Source organism: Seriola lalandi, unplaced genomic scaffold (genome assembly GCF_002814215.2).
Source record: "Seriola lalandi dorsalis isolate HSWRI2012SDOR001 ecotype SW California unplaced genomic scaffold, Sedor1 jcf7180002054126, whole genome shotgun sequence".
NCBI classification, from domain to species: Eukaryota; Metazoa; Chordata; class Actinopteri; order Carangiformes; family Carangidae; genus Seriola; species Seriola lalandi.
Genome location: NW_019524679.1, coordinates 185,744 through 213,701, shown reverse-complemented (window position 1 = coordinate 213,701; position 27,958 = coordinate 185,744). Strand labels below are relative to the sequence as shown.

Sequence of the window (27,958 nt, the reverse complement as noted above, 5' to 3'; positions counted from 1 at the left end):
GAAGCTGTGTGTCATTTATACAAAAATGTATGTTGGTTTTATTCTGTTGACAATTTGAGAGCTATATTAAGAGGCGCTAGTAAACACTCCTAATGATCTGTCAATAGATTCTGCATCCCTAACAAAGTGAGAGATGATAAGGTCTGTGTTTTTCCCACAAAGCCAGGCTAAAACTTTGCCCCAAAGGCAAAAGAAGAAAATCAGATAAAATTATGACAGCAACACCCCCTCAAGTAAGATCGGCTTGAAGAGATAGACATACTTAGCCAGGCGCAATTACACAAATGGAGCTGTGGCCTCTTTCCCCTTTTAACACGACACTGCACCTGATGAGATGGGAAGATATCAGACGGCCTTTTTTCCAACTTGAATTCCTGGGTCTCTTTCCACTGGAGACTCCATGCACAGCCAGTGGATCATGGAAAGGCCATAAATGCAGCGGATGACTTTGTCACCATGTGCAAACAAAGGACGCCAATCAGTTCAATGAGTAACCACATTCACTCACTTATTCCATGCTGTGTTCTCAGTGGATGTATACAAACTACAGAATGAAAGTGAGGAGCTGCAGTATCAACATTGCAAGCACATGGTTACTTTGAATGGGAGGCCAAACTTTTAATAATTTCATGTCAGTCATGCAGCTGGCAGAATTTCTTAACGTATATACAGTAGCAGTACGTTAGTATATTAACACACAATAGATTTACTGTGTTCAGACTGTTCAAAGTGAGAAGAAGAAGAACACCAACAAAAGCTGCTTCACTTCTGTGTTCCCTCTCGATGACACACGTGTATCCGCGGGTGCGTCTGCTGCACGCCACAGAGCTCGGCCACTCCACAGAAGTATCAGTGCAGCCAGATAACCTGCTCTCTACAGAGGCACTATTGTCCCCGAGTGAAACTGAAATCCTGCACCTCGCCAGCAGCTCTCTAAAATCTCTACCGTTCAGACACGGCGCAGTTTATCAAAGCTGGGAAGGGAGGGTGGCGAGAAATTATCCTCCAACTCCCACGGTCTAAACCAAAGAAGCCGTATTTCCAACAATGGCTGCAGCAGATGGAAGTCTGGGAAGGTCGTCAGAGGACCAGTAAGACTCAGCAGAGGCAGCGGCAGTAGTAACACCAGGGCCACTCCGAACCCTAAAACGCAGACTAGAGATTCTAGGATTTCACAGGATCATAACCTATATTTCATTACCGACATCAATCTAATCCCAGAGAGTGGGCTTTAATGAAAAGAAAAGGCATGGTTTTCTGAAAGCGATGGGGGAAAAAAACAGATGACTGATGAGGGAATCTGGCTTGTTAGAATCCAACACAACGCAGAGGGAAAAGCACTTACTCAGAAAGCTGAAATGCACTGCAGGAGTAAAGTTTTTGTCATGATTCAGCTCAACTTTTGCAGGTGTGCAAGCACATTTAAATGATGGAGCCGGACTTCACGTGTATATATACTGTATATATACTATCTTCCAATCTCATTCTGCTGAGAACTTGAATAACCCATTAACTCTGAAAAAGCATATTGATATAAGCGGGTTATCTTGTATCCCAAAGTGATCTGGGGAGCCTCGCATTAGGGATTAAGGATTTAGCCGTCGACATGCCCCTGAGATTAGTTTGATCTTTCACAGGTTAACTCACAGCCCAGTTAAAGAGGCTCTCAGGCAGGTTCACGTCATATCTGAACTCTGGGTTTGGGCATTCTACAACTAAAGGTAGAAGAGATGAGAAAATATTCCAGCATTCAATCAAAGATTTTTTTATCATCACCTGCCTCTACAGTATACAACTCCAGTCACAAAACAGAAGGAGACCAATTGATTCTGAGGCCATTTAGCATTTCATCTGGGAAATAAATCACCACAGTTATTACTTGTGGTTGGCTGCTGGGTGAAGCTGTGGGCATTATTTACAACCTCTCTGCAGATGATGACAGTTAATAAACTGAGCATGGCAGCAGATGGGACAAAGAGCTTTTCTATTATTCAGCAGGTCCTGTCTGAATCCTACAGAAGCCATCACACCTTGCCAGGCTGTCTCTGAGCAGAGCAACTGACAGGGGGGCTGCTATCACCGCTGGATTTGTTATCAGAACTCAAATTCATTTCTTCCCCATGACAGGATTGCAGCTAAATATGGGCTGATTGATCGGGCAAAATGACCACCTGGTTTTTTAATTCCCAAATATGATTATCATTTCTTAACATTTTTAGGATCAGGACTAACTGATGTGTTTAGCAGATGCAACACTATAAAAAGCAGGACAGAGGTGCAAATGTTACACTGAACTCTGATACTGTTGCATCACGGATAGACTTCCACTTTTTTGTAACCTGTAACCCTGTGATGTTGCCTGGACAACGATCTAATGCCAACCTCAATTTGACATAGAACAGCCGACTGACGAGAGCTGAGGTTGATATTTTGTTGGTTTTAAGTTGTGTTGGTAAGTAACCCAAATCCAACAGCTTCCAAATGTTTCATGCCAACACCATTTTCACATATAAAATACCGACATACTGGTTGTGAGTAAAACGCCTGCTAAATGTCACAGAGACAATTAGCCAATGGGGGGTTTTTTTGAGGTTGATCCAATTTTCATTTCCAACCAGAAACATCTGTCCAACGTTAAGAGTCGCTACAGTTGTTAGAGTCTGCGTCTTTCTTAAGTTACACTGATGTCTGGTGCATGCTGGGATGCTCCTTTGGTCTTGGAAGCAAGGCTTTACTATCCCTGTAGGTTTTAAGCTTGTTAGCATGCTAGTCCTTACACTTTTGTTCTTGTGTTTTTGGTTTTTGAAAGGCAAAAAAAAAAAGAAAAAAAAAGAGTGCCTTGTTTTTGATTGGACAATGACTCTGTAGGAGAGGGGTTAATCAAACTGTCAATTGAAAATGATGAATTTCTGTGTGTGTTAATGTCAGTACATATTTCACTCCATCGATGCTTTTGTAACTGTCTCTGTGATAAAGTGAGCAACACTGTTAATGTGACCATGAGGCGTTCTCTCTCTCTTCAGCTCATTGATCCATGAATGGTGAAAGTGTCTGTTCCTTTGGGACAAATGCTTAGTAATATGGACCAAAGCTTTATTTTCCATCCAGGTCCTGCATCAATTTCAACTTTTTCTCAACTTGAAAATCTTTTGCCCACTTCCAAGTGTAAACAGCTGACCAGATGTTCTCACTAGCCTCCTAGCAACACAAACAGTTTCAGGTCAAACAGAGTTTACTAAATTAGATTGAACAGTCAGCCTGACAACCATGTATCTCCCCGTTTGGTGATTTTAAAATAAGTCGAAGGATTACATGCTCCTTTGTGGGCTGAGAAAATTATCCGTCTTCTTAAGGCTCATAAAACCCTTAGAAACCCCTTTGGATTAGCTCAGAAATGCATTGCCACTAAGCTTATAGGACAAGCTTGTATTTATTCTTGTTTTGACATTTTGTTCAAGTTTTTCAAGTTTCCTTGTTGTTTTTAAACACTAAGAAATTAAATATAACTTATTCATACATCTATATTTAGGTGGCCAGACAACTGACAATACATAGGCACCAATAGTCAGCATCTGTAATCTTTAATCATCCTGCCAGGCAGGGAAAGAACACCTCTGATTTTCAAAATAAAAGTGATGTAATGTCTATTTGGGCAATATTTTCTAAATCCAGTCTCAATAGGCATACAATTATTGTTGTGATTTTACAGATAAGGATCCAAATCCCACTTAGACATGAGCAGTCCACCACTAACAACAACATCCAACAAATGTGTTCAGACCCCTTTCAGACAATCATACAGTTTTTCTGTCATCAAACCGATACTCAAAAAAAAATTATTTTGAGTAGTCGATGTGTACTTATTAAGGATTAAACTATACTGGGTTTCATTTCGAGTTAATGGATAAACCTACTGTAAACTGGATCGAACAACTCAAAGAACACATTGCAGCACCCTCCAGTAACTCATTCTTTAATCAATAACAAAAATGAATCCATGTGTTAATTGTTTTTATGGAGATATAAAACAACCCACATCTCCCTGCAATTGTTATATGTTTTTTTCTAGTTTGGATATTTGATGCCAAAGGAGCATAACTGGGATTTGACATCTTGTTCAAATCAAGTTTTTACTGTTAATGGACACTGTGTGCTAAACTGTGCTAGGAAAACCTGGTGTGCCACAAAGTAACATCTGTCCCAGCCCCTGGCCAAAAACATAAACAAAAACCAACAACAACAACTACAACTGTCAGACCATATGTTGGGGCTCACATTTCCCTGGAAACAGAAACTGGATCAGTCGCAAAAAATGAACTGTAATTAAACCAAATTGTACTGCATACTATAACTATCATTACAGCTGCTCATTTCTAATCTTCTCTGGTCTTAATAAAAATTCCCGAATCCTTATTTACTGTGGGAGACTTGCTGCTGCGTGAAATGTGTGCTTGTCTAGTTTGTTTAGAAGCCCAGAAATATTTAGGGACTCTGTCTTTTTGGCTCACAAACACTTTTGATTTGTTATGGTTCTGTGAAAAGCTGCACTGGTTGTTACTTGTTGGAGCAGACGGGAAAGATGCAACTTGCACGTGCGCTGCTGGCAACAAACACACTGTGCTTATCTGCTTTTAAGGAGGAACAACAGTACAACGAGTGCAGACAATGATGATTCATTAGAATAGGAAGTTAAAAGTCATTAGGGGGTAAAGTGATACCCCTGGTCACTTTCTCTCTTGACATCTGGCCTTTATGAAGTCTGAGTCACTCAAAAATACATGTGGATCTACTTTTAATATTTTCAAGCTTTTACTCTTACACAATTTCACCACTGTGATACAGGATCTTTTCCTGGGCTTATTTTTCGGTCATATCCATGTTAAATATCGATATGGCCTACACAGGCGTCCATATAAAGAGCCTGACATTTCAGCTATTAAAATAAAATAAAATAAAAAAGACATCATTTGTGAACAATGGAAAAACAGCATTGCAGTGAGAGTCAAAACACTACCCTGTCATTAAAAACTAAAAAGTTGTTTGACCTTAACATCAAGGCCAAAAGAAAAAGATTCCAGAAACCTGCTGTTCCTGCTGCTTTCATACTTGCACCAGTCCACACCACACTTTCCAGACTCTCTGCTTTTTGTCATTTGTGCGAGTCTAATGAAGTGACTGTCCTCACATTTTGATCTAATTTCCTCTGAGGACCAGATGAAAGAACTGAACAACACGCACCAGCCTCCTCATGATGTGCGAAGATGCTCAAACACACATATAAAACACATGTGAACAGCTGAGTGGGCTACAGAGGCAAAGGCAAAATCTCAGATGAGGAAATGTGGCAATGTCAGTGACTGGTGGAAGGTTTCTGAGTGTGAGGAGGAAAACTTACAAAATGCTTAAAAATGTACTTTTAGTGTATTTCAAGGTGACAGCATGCCCCAGTTTTAATTCTATTTTTGCCTACAAACAGATCACACACTGCACAGAGCACTGGAGACAGGAATGCTGACACTATGTTCACAGAAAGATGTAAAATACTACATCAAGGGACAAGAAAATAAAGTACAACATTAAATTGCACAATTCACATCCCCTCCTCTCATCATCGTCATCACCATCTTCTTCTTCAATGTGGCGCAAATGTGCGTAACTGAGTCAACTACTTTCCGCACGGGATGTGTCAGAGATGCGTATTTGCGCAGTTTCCCAATTGGTTAATCAACTTTTCCGCAAACGTACTACATTATTATTTACAGTTAAGTGTTACGGACTGACAGTGAGGGCTAAACTTTACTGGAGCCTCTCTCTCTCTCCCTCTCCCTCTCTCTCTGTCTATGTGTAGCCTTAAACCAGGAGGTCACAGGCTGAAACAGCGAGACTGTGAGAAACTTTTCTCCCACGCTGGATCAAGTTTCTCTGTGGTTTGGTTTTAGTGAGCGAGCCTGATATTTCTTTTTCTGCGAGATGTGTGTAAAACGCTGGACCAGCAAAGAGAAAAAGCGAGAGCCTTCTCACCATTACAGCCCCGCGACATGTTGTAATAGCGCCCTGACATACCTTTCCTTTCCGCCAGCACGCAGGAGCCCAGGCAGAGCAGAGAGGTGAGAATGATCCACTTCAGAAAACGGGTTGCCATCGTGGTTTTGAAGCTCCTGGTGAGAAGGTGTCATTCCATGCCAACAACCACGCGATATTCCGCTTCAGGAAAACTTCTAAAGTCTTCAGGTTTTTGTTTTTTTGTCGTTCACTATAAGACTTTTTCCTCGTCTGGGAAAGTCAAACTTTGACTGCTCCTCCTCCTCGCAGATATCTCCAGCAGTCCGAGCTCAGGCAGAGGACAAACTACTGGCTGCTGTGACGTCAGTAGGAGGGAGGATAGATGCGCCTCTCAAAGCGCTCAGGTAGAAGAGGAGTGGATGAGATTTGGGGGGGGGGCTGCTGTCATATTGTACTATTTTCCGGAAAAGGTCTGCTGTCCATCCAAAAAATAGAGGTTTAGTTCTTCGGTTAGCTGCAATCCCCAAACCAGTTGCTCTCATATTTGCAAAAAACAATGTTTTTGGGGTTTTTTTTTTTTTGCAGAAAGGAATGAATTTGTGCAACTTAGATATAGTAAATTGGGTAAAGAAAAACCTCCAGAGAAGTGGTAGTTTTAAAGATTCATATTTTTGAGTAGGCTGGATATGCTGGATTCTTGAGGCTGGTGTTTGAGAGTTTGAAAAATCAGATAACAATGTGATGATTTCTTTCTTTCTTTCTTTCTTTCTTTCTTTCTTTCTTTCTTTCTTTCTTTCTTTCATAAAGAAATGTTCAGGCCAGGGCGTGTTTTCAGATCTATCTTGTGGACCAACTATACTTGGAGTCCCTATTTCTTAATGGGCTGAAACATAATATAGTATATTTGGTATTTTGCTCTGCAATTTCTTATCACTCATCAGCCGATATCTGTACCAACATCTGCAAAAATCCACTGTCAGCTGATACATCAAACTAAATAATATGACTGTGAAAACTTTTTCAGTAGTAGAGAGTTGGATAAAATGTGTTTAACTGATTTCCCTTCACTTTTTGCCTTTAATGCTTTGTAGTAACAGAGTGGCATTCTTAAACTACCATTACATACCACACAAACCACCAGCAAATTAGGCTTTTAATATAAGCACATGTTCAACTGAAGACATTAATAATGGCCCCGTTCCATTAAGGTGTCATTCAGGTAAGTGATTGTGGACAATACCAGAACCCTGGAACTGGCACATCTAAAAAGAAAATTTACATTTACAAGTGTCCCAGAGCTATTTTAGGTTGGGTTTTAACACCTACATATAGAAAAAAGAGAAAAGGATGATGATGGCTCACCCAAGATGTCAAACCTAACTTCTAGATGTGTCCTTGAGTTTGGACCAAAAAAAACCAAACAAGGCCAACAGTGACATCTGACCTCCAAAAATCACACTTTCACCCTTGTTGATGTGCGTGTATGAAAGACAGTCCTAGTATCAGTGTCATATAGGGGTTGAATGGACAAAAATGTCTAGACCGTTGACTGATTGTCTGTCTGATCGGAGCGGAATCTAATTGGATGTCAGGCTGCTTAAATGTGTTTGTTGTTGTACACAGATCAGACTCTATGGGGACAGGAGTGATAGAAATCATTTTTCACGCTGGTGTTTATTTCATTACTGCAGCTTAATGGCTCAGCAAATCGTCTTTGGTTGTATTGTTGGAGGAGGACGTTATTGTGTTGGGTGAAATTATGACCATTCTCCTCGAGGAGGAATTACCTAATGTGAGGCTAACGTTTCACATGAGACAGCACACTAAGCTATTTCCAGTGTGCTGTGGATGTGATGCTACTGTCAGTTTGACTTTTCTAGGTACTGTCATTGGGAAACAAAAAAAAAAAAAAACTTCCATGGCCTTTGTCAATTCAGTAAGTCAGGGAGAAAATGTTAACTGAGAGAGCCCCATTAGGTATGAAAGTTATTCCCTTCACGAGGTTACACACTTTAATTGGTCCAATTCTCATGAAAAGAATAAAGAGAGGTCAAATATTGCAGTTTTACTTTCAGTGGAAATCAAATTTCAGCTTCACTCCAGGGTCATATATTTGAATTTCACTCAGGGTTTGGTTTTAAACATTTTGAAACCAAAGTTCATCACATACTGAACCACAATGGAGGCTTATTAAATGGAGGGAAAAAATAGAAAGAAAACACTTTGGCCTTTCAGCAGCGACTGATTTCTACACCACTGGCCAATGTCTCAATTATGAAATGTCCAACATTAAAAAAAAAAAAGAAAAAGTTGTTTCAGTGTTTCATATCACTGTCCGTTGCTGTCCTGAGACTCTTTGTGCTTTTGGCACAAGTCTACTCAGACCACAGCTGTCTGCCAGCCAAGCACAAACACTAAACAAACACAGAATAATGGCCACACAACTGGGGATTCAAAAGAGAGAGTACAAAAAAAAAAAAAAGAAAGAAACCGAGAGTGGGAAGGAGAAAGTGTGTGAGAGAGCGAGACAAGCGATGACTGCTACTGACTGGCAAAGTAAATACATGTACCTCCTTGGAATATTGTCACATTCTCTATCTCTTATCAAGCACTGATTATTTAAAAAAAAAAAAAAAAGAATTTGGCATTTTGCCTTTGTTGGACACCAGAGAGTCGATAGAGAGAGGGAGAGAGAGAGACAGGGTTTACTATGTGCGATAAAGGTCCTTCAGTTGGAAATCAAACCATAGACGTTGTGGTTATGTGATGTGCGCCCACCAGACGCCCTTAAGCTCTGGTATTCTGAACCTGATTTGCAGTGTGCATCCCTAAATCCAACATATACATATCTGAGACGACACTTTCTTTCAAGTACAGTAAAAGCCACTATAAGACATGTAATATAAGACGCAACCTCTAAGAATATTTTTATTAACTAATGTTTACACAAGGAGTCTTATTAGGTGGTTCAGTGAGGCGGAAAGGTTATGTGACCATGCTGTGATGGGAGACGAGCTGTTGAAGGTCTGAAGTCTGATCTGCATGACAGGGCCCAGATGGACCAGCAACACCAGAGAGTACCCCCCCCCCCACACGCACACACACACACCCCACACCCCATCCCCCTCCCCCAGCCTCCCAGAAATCTACATCATACAGTATAATTCGCCTCAATGATAATAAGCAGAAATACTGAACAAAACCAAATCAAAACATGATGGCGTGTGGCTGGCGAGAAAGATGAGTTATATACAAAGACAGTTCCAAGATTGATGTATAAAATGTACGAGATTGCCTCTTCAGTTTTGGATTACTGAGAGCTTCCTGTGAATCTTTGCACTATTTTAGGCACTCATCATGGCTGCTGTATTGCTGACATATGAGATAAGACTTGGATTAGATGTGACTGAATCCATAAAAGCTTTAATAATAGCCTTCTAAATTCTGTTTTCAGCAGTATGGTTGAAAAGCCTTAGGCATTCAGAACAAACTGTCAGGTACCAATTAATTAGGTTTAATTAGAGAAGCCAGTGAGATTACCTTGTATCTCACCATCTGCCCCCCTGAAGGAAATTTTCCTTAAGCCGAACTGAAATAGTGAGGGCAAATATTTGAATGTAGGAATGGATTGTTGTTTTGTAACCGTGAGCACACACACATGCAATCACACACAATTTGTTTTCTCTACGTATGAAGAGCAATAAAGCGTGTGCATGTGTCTCATTGCTGTGTTTTACCGTTTCCTGATGAGGCCCCTGGTCCTTGGCTTCGAGCCGTGTTCACTTGCCAGAGCATGTGGTCTCCATGGCAGCCCAATGGGTTACACAGTAAACACCTCAAAGTCAATGAATGAACCTGTTTTAATCCAATAGGAATCCCTTTCTCAACTTCACAACCAGTCACATCCTGTTTCAGAACATGGAACACCTTGTCCGCAGTCATGAGTAATGTGAATAATTGTGTGATGTCTCTGTGTGTTCAGGTTTCAAAGGTAAGGTTTAATGTGTGTGGCATGCCATGCGTATAATAATAACAATATTAAAGTTTATTTATACAGCACTTATCAAAGTCAGTGAGGTCTTTATGAAAGCCAAACATGAAATAATAAAGAATAATGAACTGAACAGTAAAAAATTCAAATCAAATAGCAAAAAGCCAAATAGGGAAAAAGAACTGTACAGTATGCTCATACACACATACTGTACAGATGCACTAATGTTAAGTTAAAAATGCCTCAAAATGTAAATATAATCAAAGTGGGTTTCAGAAGTGATTTAAAATCCGATTTTGCATCAGCAGGTCATTCCAGATTTAAGTAAAAATATAAAAGGATCACCATAAGTGAAAGTATAATGGTCCAGTTCAATGTATTCTAATTATTGATGCAATAATGTATACATCACTTTGATGTTGCTGCTTCAGCTATTTTTTTCTCTTTATACTGATGGGTGGCTTCTGCATTTCCCCCCAGGGATCAATAATATCTTAACTTATCTTAGACTATGATAATACAACATAATTTATTTAATAAAAAGTAAGTAAAATGTACAATGCTATTATTTGAGTTGTAGTGGAGTACATATAGTAGTACAGTAGCAGTAAACCAAAAGTGAAGTACGAGGAGACTACTTCATAGTTGCACTTACAGTACTTGAGTAAAGTAAAGTAAAAGCAACCTACTTGGACATTTAGTAAAATTGTGTATTAAGACTCAGACAACGTTGGACTTTTCGGTTTGATCTTGTTAAACTGATGTTTCTACTCACTGATGCGGTCACTTCGGTTCATGGGGCTTTGATTGCCAGTGTGCACTGAAGTGGTTTTGTGCTGGCTGTGGTACAGTCAGGCTCTGAAGGTCTGCATTCCCAAAGCTGGTGCCATGGTTCTCTTCCTGTAAAAGGAGGGAGGGGGGCAAGGCTCATTCAAATCATTGATGAGAAAGTGCGTCTAACTGCATGAGTCATACACAATCTGAATAAAGAGGATCAAAAGACTGACCGTTGGACAAACTGCTTTAAGCAGAGCACATTCTGCACTGGATTGTGGTCACCAATGAGAATGAAAAAAAAATGCAAAGCCGCGAATGTGTCAGCTTGGCAGATGATATCCGTTTCAAATCTCTGTTGTACAAGTGATTGATAGAATGAGATCATGGATGCAATCAGCTAAAATGTAGATTTCTCTGCAGGTAAGGATATATGTCAGACTCAGAGACAGGAGGCAAAGCTCCTAGAAGAGACCACAGGTCGGACATGGGACACACTGGGAGGCTTGAACCTTACCTAGACCACCACTTGTCCTTAATGCCTCCTCACCACTAACAGATAAATGATTAGATCATGGAAGGATGGATGAATAATATTCCTTTGTTACTTATCAGTCATATGTTATCATTTGCTGGTATAGGCCTATAACACGAATCAATCTCAGATTAATTTCTCAGCTCATTTGTTTGTATGATGTTCATGTTCATGTTTCAGAGTGTCTCCTATGTCCTTAGAGGTTTTTGTAAGCAAATAGCTGGCGGGCCACTTTCTTCAATGAAACACCGCCATCTCGTGGCTTGTTCGCTCGAGGCAGGTTGTTGTGGACCATATCTGGGCTATAAAGAGCTGCAGGCGCTATAAATGTCTTGGGGAGATGTAAGGTCGTGTGTTCTGTCTGCAGACCACAGATCGGGGGTAAATTGTGGGACAAATATTTTAAGATAAGTGAGAATAATGAGGTTAATGCTCGGCTTATGCCCTGGTGTCCTGATTGTTAGTATAACCCTGCAGGCTGATGATGATGATGATTGGATGATTGATTAATTTATCAATTATTGGCAATATCCAGGGTGTTTTTTTTATTTTTTTATTACAGGGCTATTACCCAGTTTTGTCAGAAAACATAGCAACCATTTGGCTTAGCCTTATCAAAGCATCAGCGGAGGAATGTAGGCTACACCAGTCTAATCTGGATCTAGGCCTTTGTTTACTATAATGAATTTAAGTTGAAATGATCTGCACATGTTGCACAAATTGCACAGAGCAGTGGCCTGCACAGTGTAAGAGCCAAAGGCACAGGCAGTTCTGAAGAATGATATTTCATCTCTCATGCACTCTGTAGGGCAGCTCTCAGGATGCTGCCAAGCAGCGCTGCGCTGTGTGAGAAATCAAAGCGCAGGCGTCGAGTCGGGAGGGAGCCTATCTTGCGCAGATTGGGTACTGTACATGGCCATTGATGCTGCTGGATAGATGTAGCCCCTGATGTAAATAAGAATGGCGAGGGCAGCGGGTCTAACATGCCGCGTTATCTCTGCTTGACATCGGAACATTTTATGCCACCGTCGGGATTTTTTTTTTTATAAAACGCGGGGTCCTTTTCTCGTTTTCATCTGAATCTGCCTTGACAGCTCGCCTGATGGTTTTCATTTGACACAAGAGCCAAAGCAGACGGGCGGCTTCTTCTAATAAACACTCGGGAAAAACAGGTCATTATGACCTTAGTATCCTCCAGTAAAAGAAAACCATCGGATTGCTTTTACGCGGCAGCTTTCTGCTTGCATTTTTTGCTTTGGATTTCGTGTGCCGTGTCCGGAGAGGAGGATCATCAGTTCAGCGTAGAGGTAAGATAAATGGCCTTCCCTCCCTGGTTATCATAAATGACCGTGCTATCTCCTCCACATCATCTGCCTCCGCGTGAAAAACATATATATTGACTCTCCCCCCCACGCTATCCGTGGATACAATTACCATCACGCATAACATAGAGACATTGTAAGCCTATCAGGACAGCTCACGTACTGAACAGCGAAAATATAGCACATTCCTCATTTGTGGGGTTCAATGAAACAGAAGGATGCTCATTTGAGGTTGTTACACTGCGGTGCATGAGCCGAGCTGATCCAGCCCACTGATCCTAAATGTGCAACCCAGATATGATTGCATACATAGAGTATGCAATCATATCTGGGTTGGTCTATTTTAACAGAGATGCCCTACAGCATTAGGTTGTCATATAGTTTTGTGACAGGCCAACATAAAGTCAGACATGCTTTTGGCAGCATCATAGTGTTGGAGGAGATTAAACATTTGCAGACACAAGTTGCATAATAGGATTTGCTTTTTTTGTACCTTATTAATTGATGTCATTTCCATCCTCACCACAGGCTCCCCTCCCACCAGTCTGAAGAAATTAAATGCTGAGGCTTTCAGTCACACATACACATCATTATTCAATTTTATGGCTCACTGAAATCTGCCTGATATCTCTCTGAGATGTGCGCCGTTGAACAAACACAACACACACACAGGAAACACACCCACAGGAGAGAGGGGAAAAAGGGGATAAACAAGGCGTTTAGCTCAGCAGAAAGAGGGATGGAGGCAGAAGAGAGAGGGGGGGGTGGTGGTGGTGGACAGATTAGCTAGCTGGAGCATTTCTCATCGGCTGTGTAGTGATGGGGAGGCAGCTGGTTGTGGCGTGTGGACGGCTGTGGATAGCGTGGGCACCTCGTGGCCCCTCAGCATCAGGATTTGAGTCTGGCAATGACCCCTGGATGATGCTCTGTCTCACCTCTCTCCTCAGTATCAAGCGGCACTCTGGCTTTGTAGGGCAAGAGGAGGCAGGGCCACAGTCCTGCACATCTACACTGGCCGGCAGCTGCAAAACACAAACTATGACTAAGGTCACAAGAAGGGATTCAAATGCAAGTCAAATTTAAACCCAAACCAACTGCCGGATAGACAGTTTAAGCAAATAATATACTGTTTACATGCAGATTCTGCTGAGTATCTCATTGAAGCTTCTAAACATGTCACCCACACTGTGATGTTAAGTGTAAATACAACGACAGCAGCTCAGTCTCAGTTCTTGCAATAATGAAAAAAAATGATTGTAGCCATTGTTAGTCATCTCACAGCCTCTTGTGAGATGCAAAATGAATGATGCGCAGCCATATTCCTATTGATTTTTATTCTAGGCTTGGCACTGGACACGAGGTTATAGAAGTTGGTTTGTGGCTGGGATCTCGCATTTTTCTCAGCAAATTTGATTGGTTGGAAAAGGGTAAGGTAACTAAACAAACAGTACTTTGTCCTCAGCTCTGGTTGTGGTGCCCTTGAGCAAGGTACCCCATGGTGGAGGAATATCTATGGTCTCTGTTTGTACTAGCAAACCGCCCAGCATGTGAATACAGCTCTTAAAAAAAAGAGAATCTGTAATGGTTTTTAAGGAGATTCAAGTTCATATCTGCAGCTAATAACAACTCATGTAGAGAACAGACTCTTTCTTTTATTCACTTTTGCTGTATGGCACACAATGTTCAGTTGATACGTGTTCATTATAATAGATGATTAACTTATTTATTATTTGAACAAACTTGGGTCATCATGGTTGTTTTGGTGGATTAATCCAAATGTATAAAGTCCTTGGGTGTTATTTCAACACAGGACCTTTATCACCTGTCATCTCCCAATCCATCTTTATATTGTTCCTCCCTGTTTCTCTTGACTTTGAGTTTACTAATGAAGGCAAAGAATCAAGTCTTAAAATAGCCACAATATGAAGCCCCGAATCTTTTCCCTTCTTCCCCCTCATAGGGATGGCTACAGAGGTATGGCTACCTTCCTCGCACAGAACCGGGAATGTCTGTCCTGCGCTCGGCACAAACCATGCACTCAGCCATCGCTGCCATGCAGCGCGTCTACGGTCTCAATGTCACAGGGACACTGGATGAGAAAACCAAGGAGTGAGTATATACACACGTGCGAATGTGCGAGCTGAGGTGCACACGCATTTCCACTAGGCTGCTGATGTTACATTAATGCAAATGCTCCACTCATTCATTTAAAATGCAGGAGGAATGGCTATCAATATTTCAATGATTTAGTGAAGAACAGAGACAAAGATGTTTATTTCACCCCCCACCACCTCGCCTGAAACAACCTCAGGTGAAGGTTTTAACCCTTTTCCTTCTTCTCATTTTGCATGATGATGCAGTGATATCACGCTGAGGTGAGAATTCATGTTTCGCCTATGTATTGTGTGTGTGTGTGTGTGTGTGTGTGTTTGTACTTGTGATAATCTGATGTGGTATGAATGGGAAAAAGTAGTTAGTAGTTTGGAGTAGTGTAGTAGTGTTTTTGCACAACACTCTCTTATCCTGCTGATGTGATGGTGTGGCACCCGACAGGAAGAGACCTACTGAATATCCTTCACTGCTTTATGTTGTCTTGTGATGGTGTTTGCCTCTCAACTTTTCTCACTTTTCTCACTCTTGTCTTCCTCTCTTCTCTTCTCCTCTTTTCTCTTCTCTTCTCTTCAAGTTGGATGCAAAAGCCTCGCTGTGGCGTTCCGGACAAATTTAAAAGTGCTTCGAGGTCACGGACGCGGAGATACGCGCTGACAGGACAGAAGTGGCAGCGTACACACATCACCTACAGGTGAGAGACAGTGGAGGCAGTTGTCATAGCGACTATTGAGTTCAGCAGCGCTTATTGTAGGGTTCAGATATGCGAGTGTTAATTTTCTCAGCTCTCCTCTGTCTCTCCTGTCCTCCTGGGATCACATGCTCTGTGTTGTCATAGAGACTGCACAAGTACGTCACATATGTGGGAGCACACACACACACAAATATAGTTACAATCACACATCCAGAAACACATAGATTAACACATAAATTTGCCCATGTGTGCTGTGAGTATGTTTATTTTCCAGTGTATAAATAGCTCACTGGCAAAATGAAAAATGGGATCAGGCTGTTTTTCTTTTAACCCTCGTCAATTTATTTTCCCCTTTTCATAAAACAAAACAAACAATTTCAGCTGAGTAGCATGAAAATTGAAGGCTTTCCTCTCCCTCGTATGAAATTGTTTGAAAATCCTGAGAGTAAATTGTCCGTAATCTCAGCAGAAATATTCAAACTCTCATCTTATCTCGCCTGATTAAGCTCCGGCTTTTAATAGGTTCTGAGGAGAACCGATAAACGGGTCTCTGGCACAACTGCAAATTGACAGGTTACAGCAGTAATAGACGATAACACTGTCAATTTATTCAAATCCTTCCTTCCTCCCCGAATTTGAATTGACGAGCCACCTCTCCTAATGGAATGTCAATCAGTGCTGAGCCAGTGCTGCTGCTGACTGCACTTTATTCATGAAAATGAGTGGAGAGGAAGGGAGAAGATTTCCCATTCCTCTCTGCCTGCCAGCGACTGATAACGACTGCTGTGTTAAAAGTTCAGTGAAAGCTGCCAGGCTTGAAATAGTTGTGTCAAGTGAAACTTTTTGTGTGTGTGTGTGTGTGTGTGTGTGTGTGTGTGTGTGTGTGTCACCTCATTTTGAAAAGTAAAAAAAAAAGTTCACTTGAAATTAATGGGATAACAAAGCGCAGGGTTGATGCAGTATGTGGTCTATTTCCTCTTGTCCTGAATGTTTTGTCTTTTACTGTTCCAAACAGTATGTAAACTACAACTTGCATGGCATTTTCTTAGCCTGATAGCCTCCATCTATCAGCGACCCGTTCAGTTGGTTTTCTTGTTTTTTCTTCCTACAGCATAAAAAATGTCACGCCAAAGGTGGGCGCCCGGGAAACTCATGATGCCATCCGGCGGGCGTTTGACGTGTGGCAGGGTGTGACTCCCTTACGCTTTGAGGCCGTTCCATACAGTGCCCTGGAGACTGGCAGGCGTGACGTTGACATCACCATCATCTTCGCTTCGGGTTTTCATGGTGACAGCTCACCCTTCGACGGGGAGGGGGGATTCCTCGCCCACGCCTATTTCCCTGGTCCAGGCATAGGAGGGGATACACACTTTGACTCAGATGAGCCCTGGACCCTGGGGAACCCCAACCATGATGGTAAGTGGATGTGAAAAAATGAGTGTAAACCCTCAATCGGGAGAGAGAGAGAGAGAGAAAATGGCGGTAGTAAGAACAGGTGACAAGGAGACACCAATAAAGAAGTGAGTAAAGCAGAAGTAAGGAAAGGCTACAGCGAGGGAAGAGCAAAGGAAACTATTAAAGGAAGAGATTAAGATTAGGAAAAAGAAAACAAAGAGGAGAATGAATGGTTGTTGGGTGCTGACTGTTGACAGTGAGGTAAAAAAGTAAAGGGTGTGGAAGAAATGAAGAATGCAGAGAGAGACAAAAAAGATCCAATCATCAAGAAAGAAAGATAAGGACTGATAGAAAGCAAATAATGGAAAAACAGATGGCCAGGCAGCAGGGCAATAGGACAGAGATGGTATCACGGGGCAGGGTATGAAGGATGCTTAACCAAAAACAAAAAATGCAGAGATGTCTTTGATGGCTGTGCTCTGTAAAGACGCATCACCCCATCTGTCAGGATTTTGATGTGTTTTTTTTTTTTTCTGCATAATAAGCTCTTCAGATGACAGGATAGAAAGCCCTGCTATTTTAAGACATTGGTTGCTGGCACATGATTATGGCTATTCTGTTTTTAGTGAAATTGATGTAGCTCACTGGTATGCCTCAAAACAGGTCTACATAAAAGTATCAGATAAACATCCATACCGTTACTTTAACAAAATTCAAAGACAATGTCATGTCATGTGTATGGACAGGTTAAATTAGGTCAGGTTACTATTATCACATTACATTACATTATGTTACGTTACATCACGTTATGTTACGTTAGACAGTAGACAAGACAAAGTCAGGTAACTTATGTAATATCATGTTAAGTGAGGATATTATATTATAGGTTATCATCATATTGCTTTATGTCATGTTTTGTTGTGCAATGTTAAGTTTTATCGTGTTGTGTCAGATTATGTGTTATGTTATCATTGGTGTCACGTTAAGTAAAGTTAGGTTATTATGGATTATGTTGTATTATTTTTGTTATGTCATGATTTTATGTGTTGTGTCTTGTCATGTCATATTGTATTATGCAATTTTACTATGGATATATATAAACTATGTTAGGGTATATTAGTATTATTAGTTAATTTATGTTATTATGGGTCATATTATGTTAATTGTGTAACGCTTTGTGTTATGTTATTTTGGGTGTATTACATGGAGTTACGTCATATATGGCTGTTATATTTCTTGCAGCTCAGAGGGGAACGTAATTTGTAGCCATGCCTCCAAACACTCTTTACTTTACTGCATTACTGTACCTACCTATATATATTTAGTATCTATTCAATATATGTACCGATGTGCCATATGTTTACATTCTGCCCATGCGAGGAGAGGATGGTTACAACTCACATTGTGTTTGTTCTGGGAAACTGCTTGCCACCCATCAGCTCCCTTCCCTGTCCCTCTTTTGTTCTCAGACTTCCAATGGCAATTGTCTCAGACTCCCAAATCAAATTCATGTTCAGTCTTGCACAGTGTCCCATGGTTATCCATGTGGAGTGCTGAGGCTCATTCTGGAAAGCTCCTGTCTCAGCTTGTGTGTCTGGAAAGCTGTGCAATCTTTAATGGGCTTTCACAGTGGTGTAATTGTAAATGTTGCATGTTGACATGTGCGCTAATGGTAGCTCCGGCCTGTCTCGTGGGAGTCCTTATGGGATAGTATTGGTTAGGTGGAGGAGGCTGGTTGTGTGAGATAAATGGGGGAGGGGAAGGTGTAACCTTTTTGCTGCTGGCTGAGGGTCAGTGGTTGTTCTGTGCAGCACTGCTGGCAGGAGTGGATATCATGTTTTAAAGGGCAACAATCTCCTGGGGACAGCTTCAGTCAGAAGCTGTACATAAACGGTGTACTTCTTTCTAAATCTGGTTGACACTAAGAGCTGAGTGCTGACCATAGACACTGACCGTGACTTTTTTCTTTTTTCATTTGTGTGTGTGTGTGTGTGTGTGTGTTTGCATGTGATTCATATGAGACACCCAATGTTTGCTTGTAATAGGACGACATTTGTACGTGTTCAGTATGTATGTGTTCATATGAACGTGTTTGTATTTTTACTGTTCTCTGATGCCCTGGGCAGCAACGTGAGTGTGTGTCCCTCTGCTCGCTGTGAGCTGTGGCTCACATGTGGCTTATCTTCTCTTATAAAGCAAAAGAGAGAAAGTGCTCATGCTTGGCAGTTTACCTTCAGTAATCCTTACTTGCACTACTTTGCACCACGTTAGCTCAATGGAGGTTAACTCTGGATGATAGGGCTGGAAGTAATGATTATTTTCATTGTTGATTAATCAACCGGTTATTTGTCAATCATGTTTAATGGTTTGTCTATAATAAAATTACATCAGTTCCTAAATCTGACATCAAGTTCCTGTAGCACAAAATACCATGTCGAACCAACAGCCTAAAAACAATAAATATTCAGTTTACAATGACATGTAACAGATAAAAGAAGCAAATTGTAACACCCTGGAACAAGCAAATGTTTGGCAATTTACGCTTAAATGGTTAACGGATTATCAAAATTGTTGTTGCTTTATCTTCTGCTGATTGACTAATCAAGTAATCACTAAAGACCTGGGAGAAGATTGATTTTAGTGTTTTATCTTCACATCTATTGCACCAATTCCTGCAACACCTTTTAGCCATGAGCTAAAGTGTCTAGCACACGAGAAATATGTGGAAAGAAAACAGTAATTTACAGACTAGGATATACAGTAGAGATGCCCTGTAATTGTATAAATGTGTAATTTTCATATGAATTTCAATGTTTTCAATGTGTGCTTGTTCATTTTTCTCCACCTCCTGTATCTACTGTGTATGTCATAAATGTGGCGTTGTGTTTCTCATTGCACTTGTCCTCTTCCTCTCTCCAGGTAACGACCTGTTCTTGGTTGCGGTTCACGAGCTGGGCCATGCCCTCGGTCTGGAGCACTCTAACGACCCCACTGCTATCATGGCTCCTTTCTACCAGTACATGGACACAGAGAACTTCAAACTACCTCACGATGACCTACAGGGCATCCAGAAAATCTATGGTAACCGTCTCACACACCATTCGTTCTCTTTAGTCAGTGGAAGTTGGACAAAATAACTTTTTTTCTGTAGCTCCAGTAGTTAGAAAGTAGTTAAAAAAAAGCACTTTAGAGCAATGATGCATGTGTATATTGCCCCAACACTTTCTCACAATTACAAATGCTGCGGCATCAGTCATATTGGCTGAATGTAACAAGCATTTGTCAGATGTAAAATAGGCCAGCCAATTTTCATTTTCAAAACAACATGAGTCAGCGAACAGTGCTCCGAAGAGGCCAAATCATTTGTGCTAAAAATTAAAGGTACATTGGTCAAAACACTGTAAAGAGGAACAGTATGGAAGGAGGATGAAATACTGTATGTTGCTTCCTTTTGAGGTCCACCAGACAGAGCGCCGCAGCCTACCAGGCCCCCACCCACGGTCCCTCCGCCTCGCTTCCACCCTCCCTCAGACCCCCGCAAGCATGACCGCCACGCCAGACCCCACCGCCCTCCACAGGGGGCCAAGCCCTCCAACCCCAACGCCAAACCCAGCATCTGTGATGGAGGCTTCAACACCTTGGCCATCCTCCGCCAAGAGCTTTTTGTGTTCAAGGTAGAATAGATCATCAGCTTGAGTAAACATCGCTGCAGGTTATAAAGTGGTTTGGGATGATGATGATGATGATGATGATGAAGATGATGATGATTCTCCTTTATCTGTTTCAACAGGACCAGTGGTTCTGGAGGGTACGGGATAACTCAGTAGTCCCTGGCTACCCAATGCAGATCAACTACTTCTGGAAAGGCTTGCCGGCCAAAATTGACGCCGTCTATGAAAATAGTGAAGGGAAATTTGTCTTTTTCAAAGGTAATAAAAAGCATTTTTGGATCTCAATGTATTCTTATTTACTAAAAGTATCCTGTGGATTTTGTAACCACTCATAGCCTTATGAAGCGAGAGCACACAGGTGACATGACGGGCATTTCTGCCAAAACAAAAAAAATTATATAACAAACGCAAAATTTTTTATCCGATTTTTTTTTTCCCAGTGTAAATTTACAAACATAAAATCAATTAATAAAAGTATTTTTCTTATCAAAACAAAATATACACAAATTAATCTTTAACCCTTTACCATCAGTGATAAATGAGTAGCATAAGTGGCAAGTATTTTCCCACAAAATCACAACAATGTAATAACTGACAAATGACAAAAAAAAAGAGAGTAACCTTTTACTGTTTACCACCACAAGTACATGTGAAAGTGTGAGCTCTTTAAACTCACAGTAATATTTTGTTCATTCATTAGAAATGATTTGTTTTGCATACTGCCATCACAAGTACGCATTTATAGTTGTAGACTGGATGAGTGACTGTGAGGTTGTTTTGCGTTCTGTACGATAACAGAACGGGTGCTCGTCCGGTACAGACAACTGTCCATGAGGCAGATTAACATGACATCTGTCACCCAGTGGGATCAGAGTGCCTCATGCTTTATTTATTCTCACATGGGGACTTAACTGTGCGTGTGTGTGTGTGTGTTTGTTTGTGTGTAAAAGTGTGTGTGTGTGTGTGTGTGTGTATGTGTGTGTATGTGTGTGTGAGTGCCTAGCTACTTACTCCAAGCACACCACCACAGCAGCTCCCCTCACTCTGCCTCAGGCACTTATGATCAAACTGAATTAAATGCAACAATAGCTTCAATAAAACTCAAAACAACAAGTCTCGGTGGAGTTGCCTTCAGAGCATCATCTTGCTGTTTATTGTATTATAGATAACACAGCATAGATTTTCTGCTGTGAAGGTATTTTAAAAATGAGGCGATACATCTGACCTTTGAAATCACATGCATAGAAATAAATAAACTCACAGGCAGGAAAAAAAAAAGAAAAAAAAAGCCACACAGAAGGCTTGAATGAGCTGAGAGCCAGCAGTGTTTTGTCTTGCGCAATTTTTGAGGTCATCTTTATGATAATGTCTTTGTCCCAGAGCCCTGACTGTCCCTAACTGTGAGTGTGTATTTTAGGAAACCGTTTCTGGGTCTTCAAGGACACGACTCTCCAGCCTTCGTACCCTCAGGACATCTCGCTGTTCGGGAGCGGCATGCCCACTCAGAGTATCGAGACAGCTGTGTGGTGGGAGGATGTCGCCAAAACCTACTTCTTCAAAGGAGACAGGTCTGTGTGGAACGATTATTAGTGCTGTTATGAAGTCAAGCAATCGGGCAGAACAGCAAATCTCTCGGAGCAAAAACAAGTACTATGAGGACCACTGATGGCTGAAATTCTCTATTAAAGTCGATTGAATATGTGTTACCAAATGGCATATACAATCATTACATCTTTTCATTTGCCTTTATAAGTATATTACAGTATGTTGAGGAGAGGATCCTACAGACAAAAAGAAAAAAAGTATTTTTAAGTGTCCTCACCTCTGTTCCTCTCTACTGATGCAATGTTTGTCTATGTTTGGAACATTTAATGATTTTTGGGACTGTTACCCATGAGATGTTAAGTAATTTCGCAGGTGTGTGGATCAGTGCATCTTTAATTTTGGCATAAATAATTTAATAATTTGCCATCCTTGAAGCTCTGCAAGCTGTCACATGTTGCTTTGAGACAACTGATTTTCTCTTTAACAGCTGACAATGCTTCTCATTGGCATCCTATTCGTTATGGACCATTTGTAGTCGTATCTTACTTCAGAGTTTAAGTCCTTTTCTGTCAAGTATTTATATAGATTTCTGCAAATGTAGTTACCTGCAGGTAAAAGTGACTTGAAACCAGAAAGTCTTTCCAAAACAACCAAATCAGAGAGTCTGCTGTTTATCTATGTGCGTTGCAAGTATGCCAGTGTGACTCACATGTTTGTTCAGCTGTCATGATAAATCATATCCTAAGAGGTCAGGGGACCCTGTGGTGAAAGCTGACAAAATGCTTGATACTGTCATCCCTCGACCTGCTGCTGCATATCGTGACAAACAGGACGTTCTGTCCATCGTCTCAAAACATTTTTCTCTTTCTTTCTCTCTGTAACAGGCTGGTGTTTTTTCTAATTTAAAAAAAAAAAAAAAAGACATTGTATAGCAAGATTTATGTGTGTGTGCACCAGTGTGTGAAAAGCAGATCAATCACAGAAACCTCTGAGACGAATGTGCGTGGTAGATAAACACAGTATGGATGATTGATTGACCGATGTCTCTGGTCATGTGAATTAAGTCAGTTGTTGATCATTTAATGGTCAGATAGAGATTGAAGACTGTTGTCTTAATTCTGGCCACGATTTACAAACAAAAGACGAGCGTCATGACCACAGTCAGGTCCAGTGCCATTTGAAGTTTTGGCTCCTATAATATCAAGCTATACAGCTTTGATATTGTTCTTTCCCTGCTGTATTACAGAGCATAGTAGACTTCTAAAGAAGTGTAAAATGAACAAAATAGTCCTTATGCAGTTTAGTACGAACCAATCTGCAGAATTTCTTTGTGTGTTATTGCTGTTTAAAAGCATGAGTGGTTATCCCCAAATATCACCACATTATCTCCACTGGGTATTGGGCAACAACATATTATATAGGTCACAATCGCTCAGCCTTAGTATTACGCCCTGATCAATGATTTAAAAAACAACTTATCAACAGTAAACCTCTGTATTGACTGCTTTGTTTTCTCTGTCTGTCCTGTTGTAGATACTGGAGGTACAATGAGGATATGAGGACCATGGACCCGGGTTATCCCAAACCCATCACCATCTGGAAAGGCATCCCTGACTCTCCACAGGGGGCTTTTGTGGACAAAGCCAACGGTATGCCCACTTTACTGACTTTAAAACTAGTTAGTGAGATTTTGAGATAAATACCATCACATTACCATTGTTTTTAATAAAGTAGTGATACCAGGCAATTAGCAAGAAATCAATATTCTATAAAGCTGGATGTTGTCGGTCATGTGTCACTATTGTTTGTTAAGTCCTGAATGTAACACAACAGTTAAGTAGGAAAATTGGAAGTTGACGGAACATTTACAATGACTTAAATTTTCCAGTTTCATTTAATGATTTTCCAGAGCAAATGTTTAAACCAGTGTAACATCTTTGTTCATACTGGTTAGTAGGGGTCAGAGCATCTGCACATGACTGCTACTACCGCTGTACCAGAAAGTGTTGCAAGCAAAAAAGGAATAATCGCTGCCTTTGTTTGTAAATGTATGATTAAATATATGTCCAATAATCCCTCTGTCCAGGCTTTACCTACTTTTACAAGGGAAAGGAGTATTGGAAGTTCAACAACCAGCTTCTTCGTGTGGAGCCTGGCTACCCAAGGTCCATCCTGAGGGACTTCATGGGTTGTGATGGCCTCCCTGCAGACCCCGACTGGGACTGGAGCCCCCCGGTGGCAGAGGAGCGCCACTACGACAACGGTGACGTGGACGTTGTCATCAAACTGGACAGCGCGGGTGGCACGGAGAAAGCAGTGGCCATCGCTATCCCCTGTGTCTTGGCGCTGTGCATGATGGTCCTCCTCTACACTGTTTTCCAGTTCAGGAGGAAGAGCACGCAGCGCCACATACTGTACTGCAAGCGCTCCATGCAGGAGTGGGTCTGAGGGATTGTATAGAGAGGGATGTGAAGCTCTGATAAAGGTCTAGTTAATGCTTGAGACCCTAAGTACAGTAATTGGAAGCACTGTAAAGGGTACAGTACATAAGGATTGCCATGTTGGCAGATTTTAAAACTGCTTGAACTCACAACGTGCAAGCTGCAAAGAAGCCGAACTCAACTGAAGACAGTGAGGGAGCCACATCTCCTATGTCCAGCTAATATGTATGTATCTGCTTTGACTTTTTTCTGTAACTTGGAATGAACTCAATTAAGTGAGACAGAGTTAAGCTTCTGTAAGTGGGACCTTTGTCTATCCTCGTCTCTGCACGTCGCTTAAAAAGCCCCTAGCACTAACTTCAGTGGACAAATTAGATATAGGCTTCTACTTTACTTTCATTTCTTAATTAAATCGCCCTGAGCTGTGCTTTCTTTTTTTTCGTTTTTTTTTTTGTATTTAGGGTCCCTGTAAAAGATTATTCATTGCGTGGAGGACTGATACACAAACCAAATATGACCTTTTCTTCCAAAGAGGATTACTGCTCGATGTTGTTTTTGATGGGATATTTTTCCTTCACGGATCGAACATTGTGGCATCACACTCAGATTTTCTTTTGCCATTTCTATTCATATCCACCCGTCTGCTCTGTAATCTGTGGGGATAGGAAGCAGCCGTTAGTAAGAGCTAGGAACTCAAGACTGTTGTGGCGGTCCATCTCCAAAACAGGGGCCAAAAACCTCTCTGCAATATTTATGAGACTGCCTTAATCACGGATTGCTTAAACTTCCTTTTCTTTCTCTCTCTGTCTCTCTGGTAGATGGGTATGAATACAGACAGTGTATGAAGGCATTGATTAGTGCCCATAATGCAACTTCAAAGCCAGTAGTTAAGGACAGTTTGAGCCACAGAGGGTCCATCGCTCTTGAAAATGTGCTAAGCCGTGCTAAATACCTGATGGCAAGTAGGCTATCAGCTTTCATTTACTGCCTCACCGGAGGGTATGAGAGAGACAGCGAAGGTTAGTTGTGCGTGTGTGTGCGGTGAAGGGAGAATAATTACCCACACTCTAGGTGTACTGTACTGTAGTGTCAGTTATTGAACAGTTAACATCCTGCTTCCTTTATTTTCCTGCCAACTTTGAAAACTAACACTCCAAACAAATGTCAGTCCATAGATTTTAAACAGCTTTACTAATCCACTTTGTTTTTTTTTTTTAACTTTTTGTACAAGGTTTGTAAGTTCACGTAATATTTCACATAGCACAGAACGGAGAGAAGGAGGGGAGAAAAGAGAAAGGAGGGAAAAAAACCCACATGTACCCATTTTTAAAATGAGACACACATTTCATAATAAAAGAAAATCATCTCTACATATCTAGATAACAGCAGCCGGTGCTCTTGCTCAGTTGCTCCATCTTTCCACCAAGTTGTTGCAAGTAGTTTTCGAGGAAATGCAAAGAAAAACTATTGTTGTGAAAAAAAAAAAAAAGAAGAAGAAATCATTTCTAAACAATAAGGGGAATTAATCAGCACGAATAAAGAAACTGCATTCTGGTTGTCAGAAAAGTAGTTGAACTGGTTTTGCTGGTGTTCAATAAAGGAACCAGGTCGTTTTATGCACTGTAATTGTAATTAACCGCCATACTAAAAACTACACTTATGTTACATTAATAAATTACTAATAAATGTTTATGGAACTACTCTAACATTGCTGGTATTTACAGGCATATCGGAAATCCAAAACCAGCAAAATGAAGTCTGATGACAAATATTTCACATATATATCATGGTCTGTGATGTTACATATATATATAACATCATACATACAGCATATGTGTTTTAAGACACTTTAATCAGGTGAGTATGAAACACAAAAAGATGAAGATCTGATGTGAGATGGAGCTGAACTGAGCAGAGGCTTTTTCTCTCCCCCACGTATTGTATTATAAATGCAATGCACAGCCTGGATCCTAACGAAATATATTGTCTCGCAGTTGCCTTTGGTCGCCTGCCATACATGTAACAATGTGGTTGTGTGGTGCAGCATTTCTCAGAGTTTGCCAGATGACCTGTCTGTGAGCACTCATAACGCAACATGTTTTATATTTGTGCTCACTGTTTTTGTTACTCTTTTACTTGAAATGGTCATCAACATCAATCGTGCGAGGATGTCTGACGTAATCTTCCCTTGATATCGAGGCAAAGGCGTTTTATAACATATCAGAGAAGGAATATGAGATTTTAAAATATACTTTATCATAAAAAGGATACATGGATTGTACCAGGATTGTTGGGTTGAACTGTGATTAGATGTTGTTTTCTCTCATCGTCATTTGTTAGGTGTAAAAACCTAAAAAGTAAATAAGGGCAATGCATGCCATTGTTAAACTTAAGATGTCATTTTGGACACTATTGTACTATTCAGTCTGTCCCTTTATGGTTAAATAAAGTGACTGATCAGCATTGCAGGTTTCTGCTTGGATGCATCGACAGATCCGAACCTGTCGTCTTTCAAAAACCATGTGAAATTTCTCGCTTCCAGTCTGTTCACCTTGTTTCGATCTTCGAGCGATTGTCAAAATGAGGAAGAAAAATTGACATCGACATGTTTTAAAGAAAGGAACATCTTTGCTTTCCTAAAGCAGTGCATATCAGTTCATGTTGATCCACGACCACTGTTAACGTAAGGCGGAAACAAAAACCTTTGGCTCAGTGTTGTGTGTGATGTCTTCTCAGTTTGTGTGTTTGTGGTGAGGCTCTGATGGCTCCAGCGAGTGTGAATTAAAGACGGCCAGTGAGGCGAGTCGGTACTGTATTTATTGCCGTATTTATTCCTCTGTGCTCAGCACTTCAAATCTTGCATTGCATTGTACTGAGGGCAAGAATCTGTCAATAAAGTGGGTTTGAAATGCAATGATTTTTTTTTTTTCTCTCACTGCTACCTAGTAATCCTCCTTCTGTTACTGCCTCAACAGCAAATAATTCATCTGGTTTGAATTTTTTTCCATCACAGAGGTAAATCACAAACTTTAAGAGGTGACGCATTTACATGGGTCTTTTTGGTTGGACTTGAAATATCTGGTATTTTAGATGTGTCTCAAAGCTCTGACCTCTCCCTGTTTATCTCCACACTCTTAGGGGCTTTTTTTGGTGTTTGCCTTGATACATGCTGCTAAGCATTAGGGCTAATTTGGAGTGTCATTAAAGGAAGTAGATGGGGCTGATTAGGCAGCAGTCAATACACCAGAGAGGCAAAAGTGCGGAAGAACGAGGAGCATTTTGCAATCACTGCAGTCAAGATCTTATACACATCTCATACATGCAGCATATACTCCAAGGCATAGTGTATGAGAAGTAAACATAATATGTACATAAACACAGAGTGTATACTGTGTGCTTGGGAGAATTTTGTTTTTAATCGTCCGTTTCATGGATAAAGAAAATACTGTGTGTTGTAAATAAAACAAGTGCATATTGA

General features: G+C 40.9%; 2 protein-coding genes across 3 annotated transcripts in view; one reads left to right on the top strand and one right to left on the bottom strand.

Annotated features, from left to right (window-relative positions):
- Positions 1-6,350, bottom strand: part of egfra (epidermal growth factor receptor a (erythroblastic leukemia viral (v-erb-b) oncogene homolog, avian)) — a 42,511-nt gene extending 36,161 nt beyond the window's left edge. Inside the window, exon 1 of the mRNA XM_023403352.2 lies at positions 6,064-6,350. Coding sequence (XP_023259120.1) covers positions 6,064-6,142 — 79 coding nt within the window. The 5' untranslated portion in view covers positions 6,143-6,350. The remainder of the gene's footprint in view (positions 1-6,063) is intronic.
- A 5,811-nt stretch (positions 6,351-12,161) lies between these two features.
- On the top strand, positions 12,162-27,958 carry mmp16b (matrix metallopeptidase 16b (membrane-inserted)). 2 transcript variants are annotated; one of them, XM_023403365.2, is made up of 11 exons: positions 12,162-12,610; positions 14,586-14,734; positions 14,986-15,000; positions 15,312-15,428; positions 16,540-16,844; positions 19,743-19,904; positions 20,280-20,497; positions 20,614-20,752; positions 21,912-22,062; positions 23,573-23,688; positions 24,126-27,958. In XM_023403365.2, the coding sequence occupies exons 1-11, from the start codon at positions 12,482-12,484 to the stop codon at positions 24,485-24,487; spliced, it is 1,863 nt and encodes a 620-aa protein (XP_023259133.1). In that variant the 5' UTR covers positions 12,162-12,481; the 3' UTR covers positions 24,488-27,958. The 2 variants fall into 2 exon arrangements, with proteins under 2 accessions (XP_023259133.1, XP_023259135.1); XM_023403367.2 differs by lacking the exon at positions 14,986-15,000.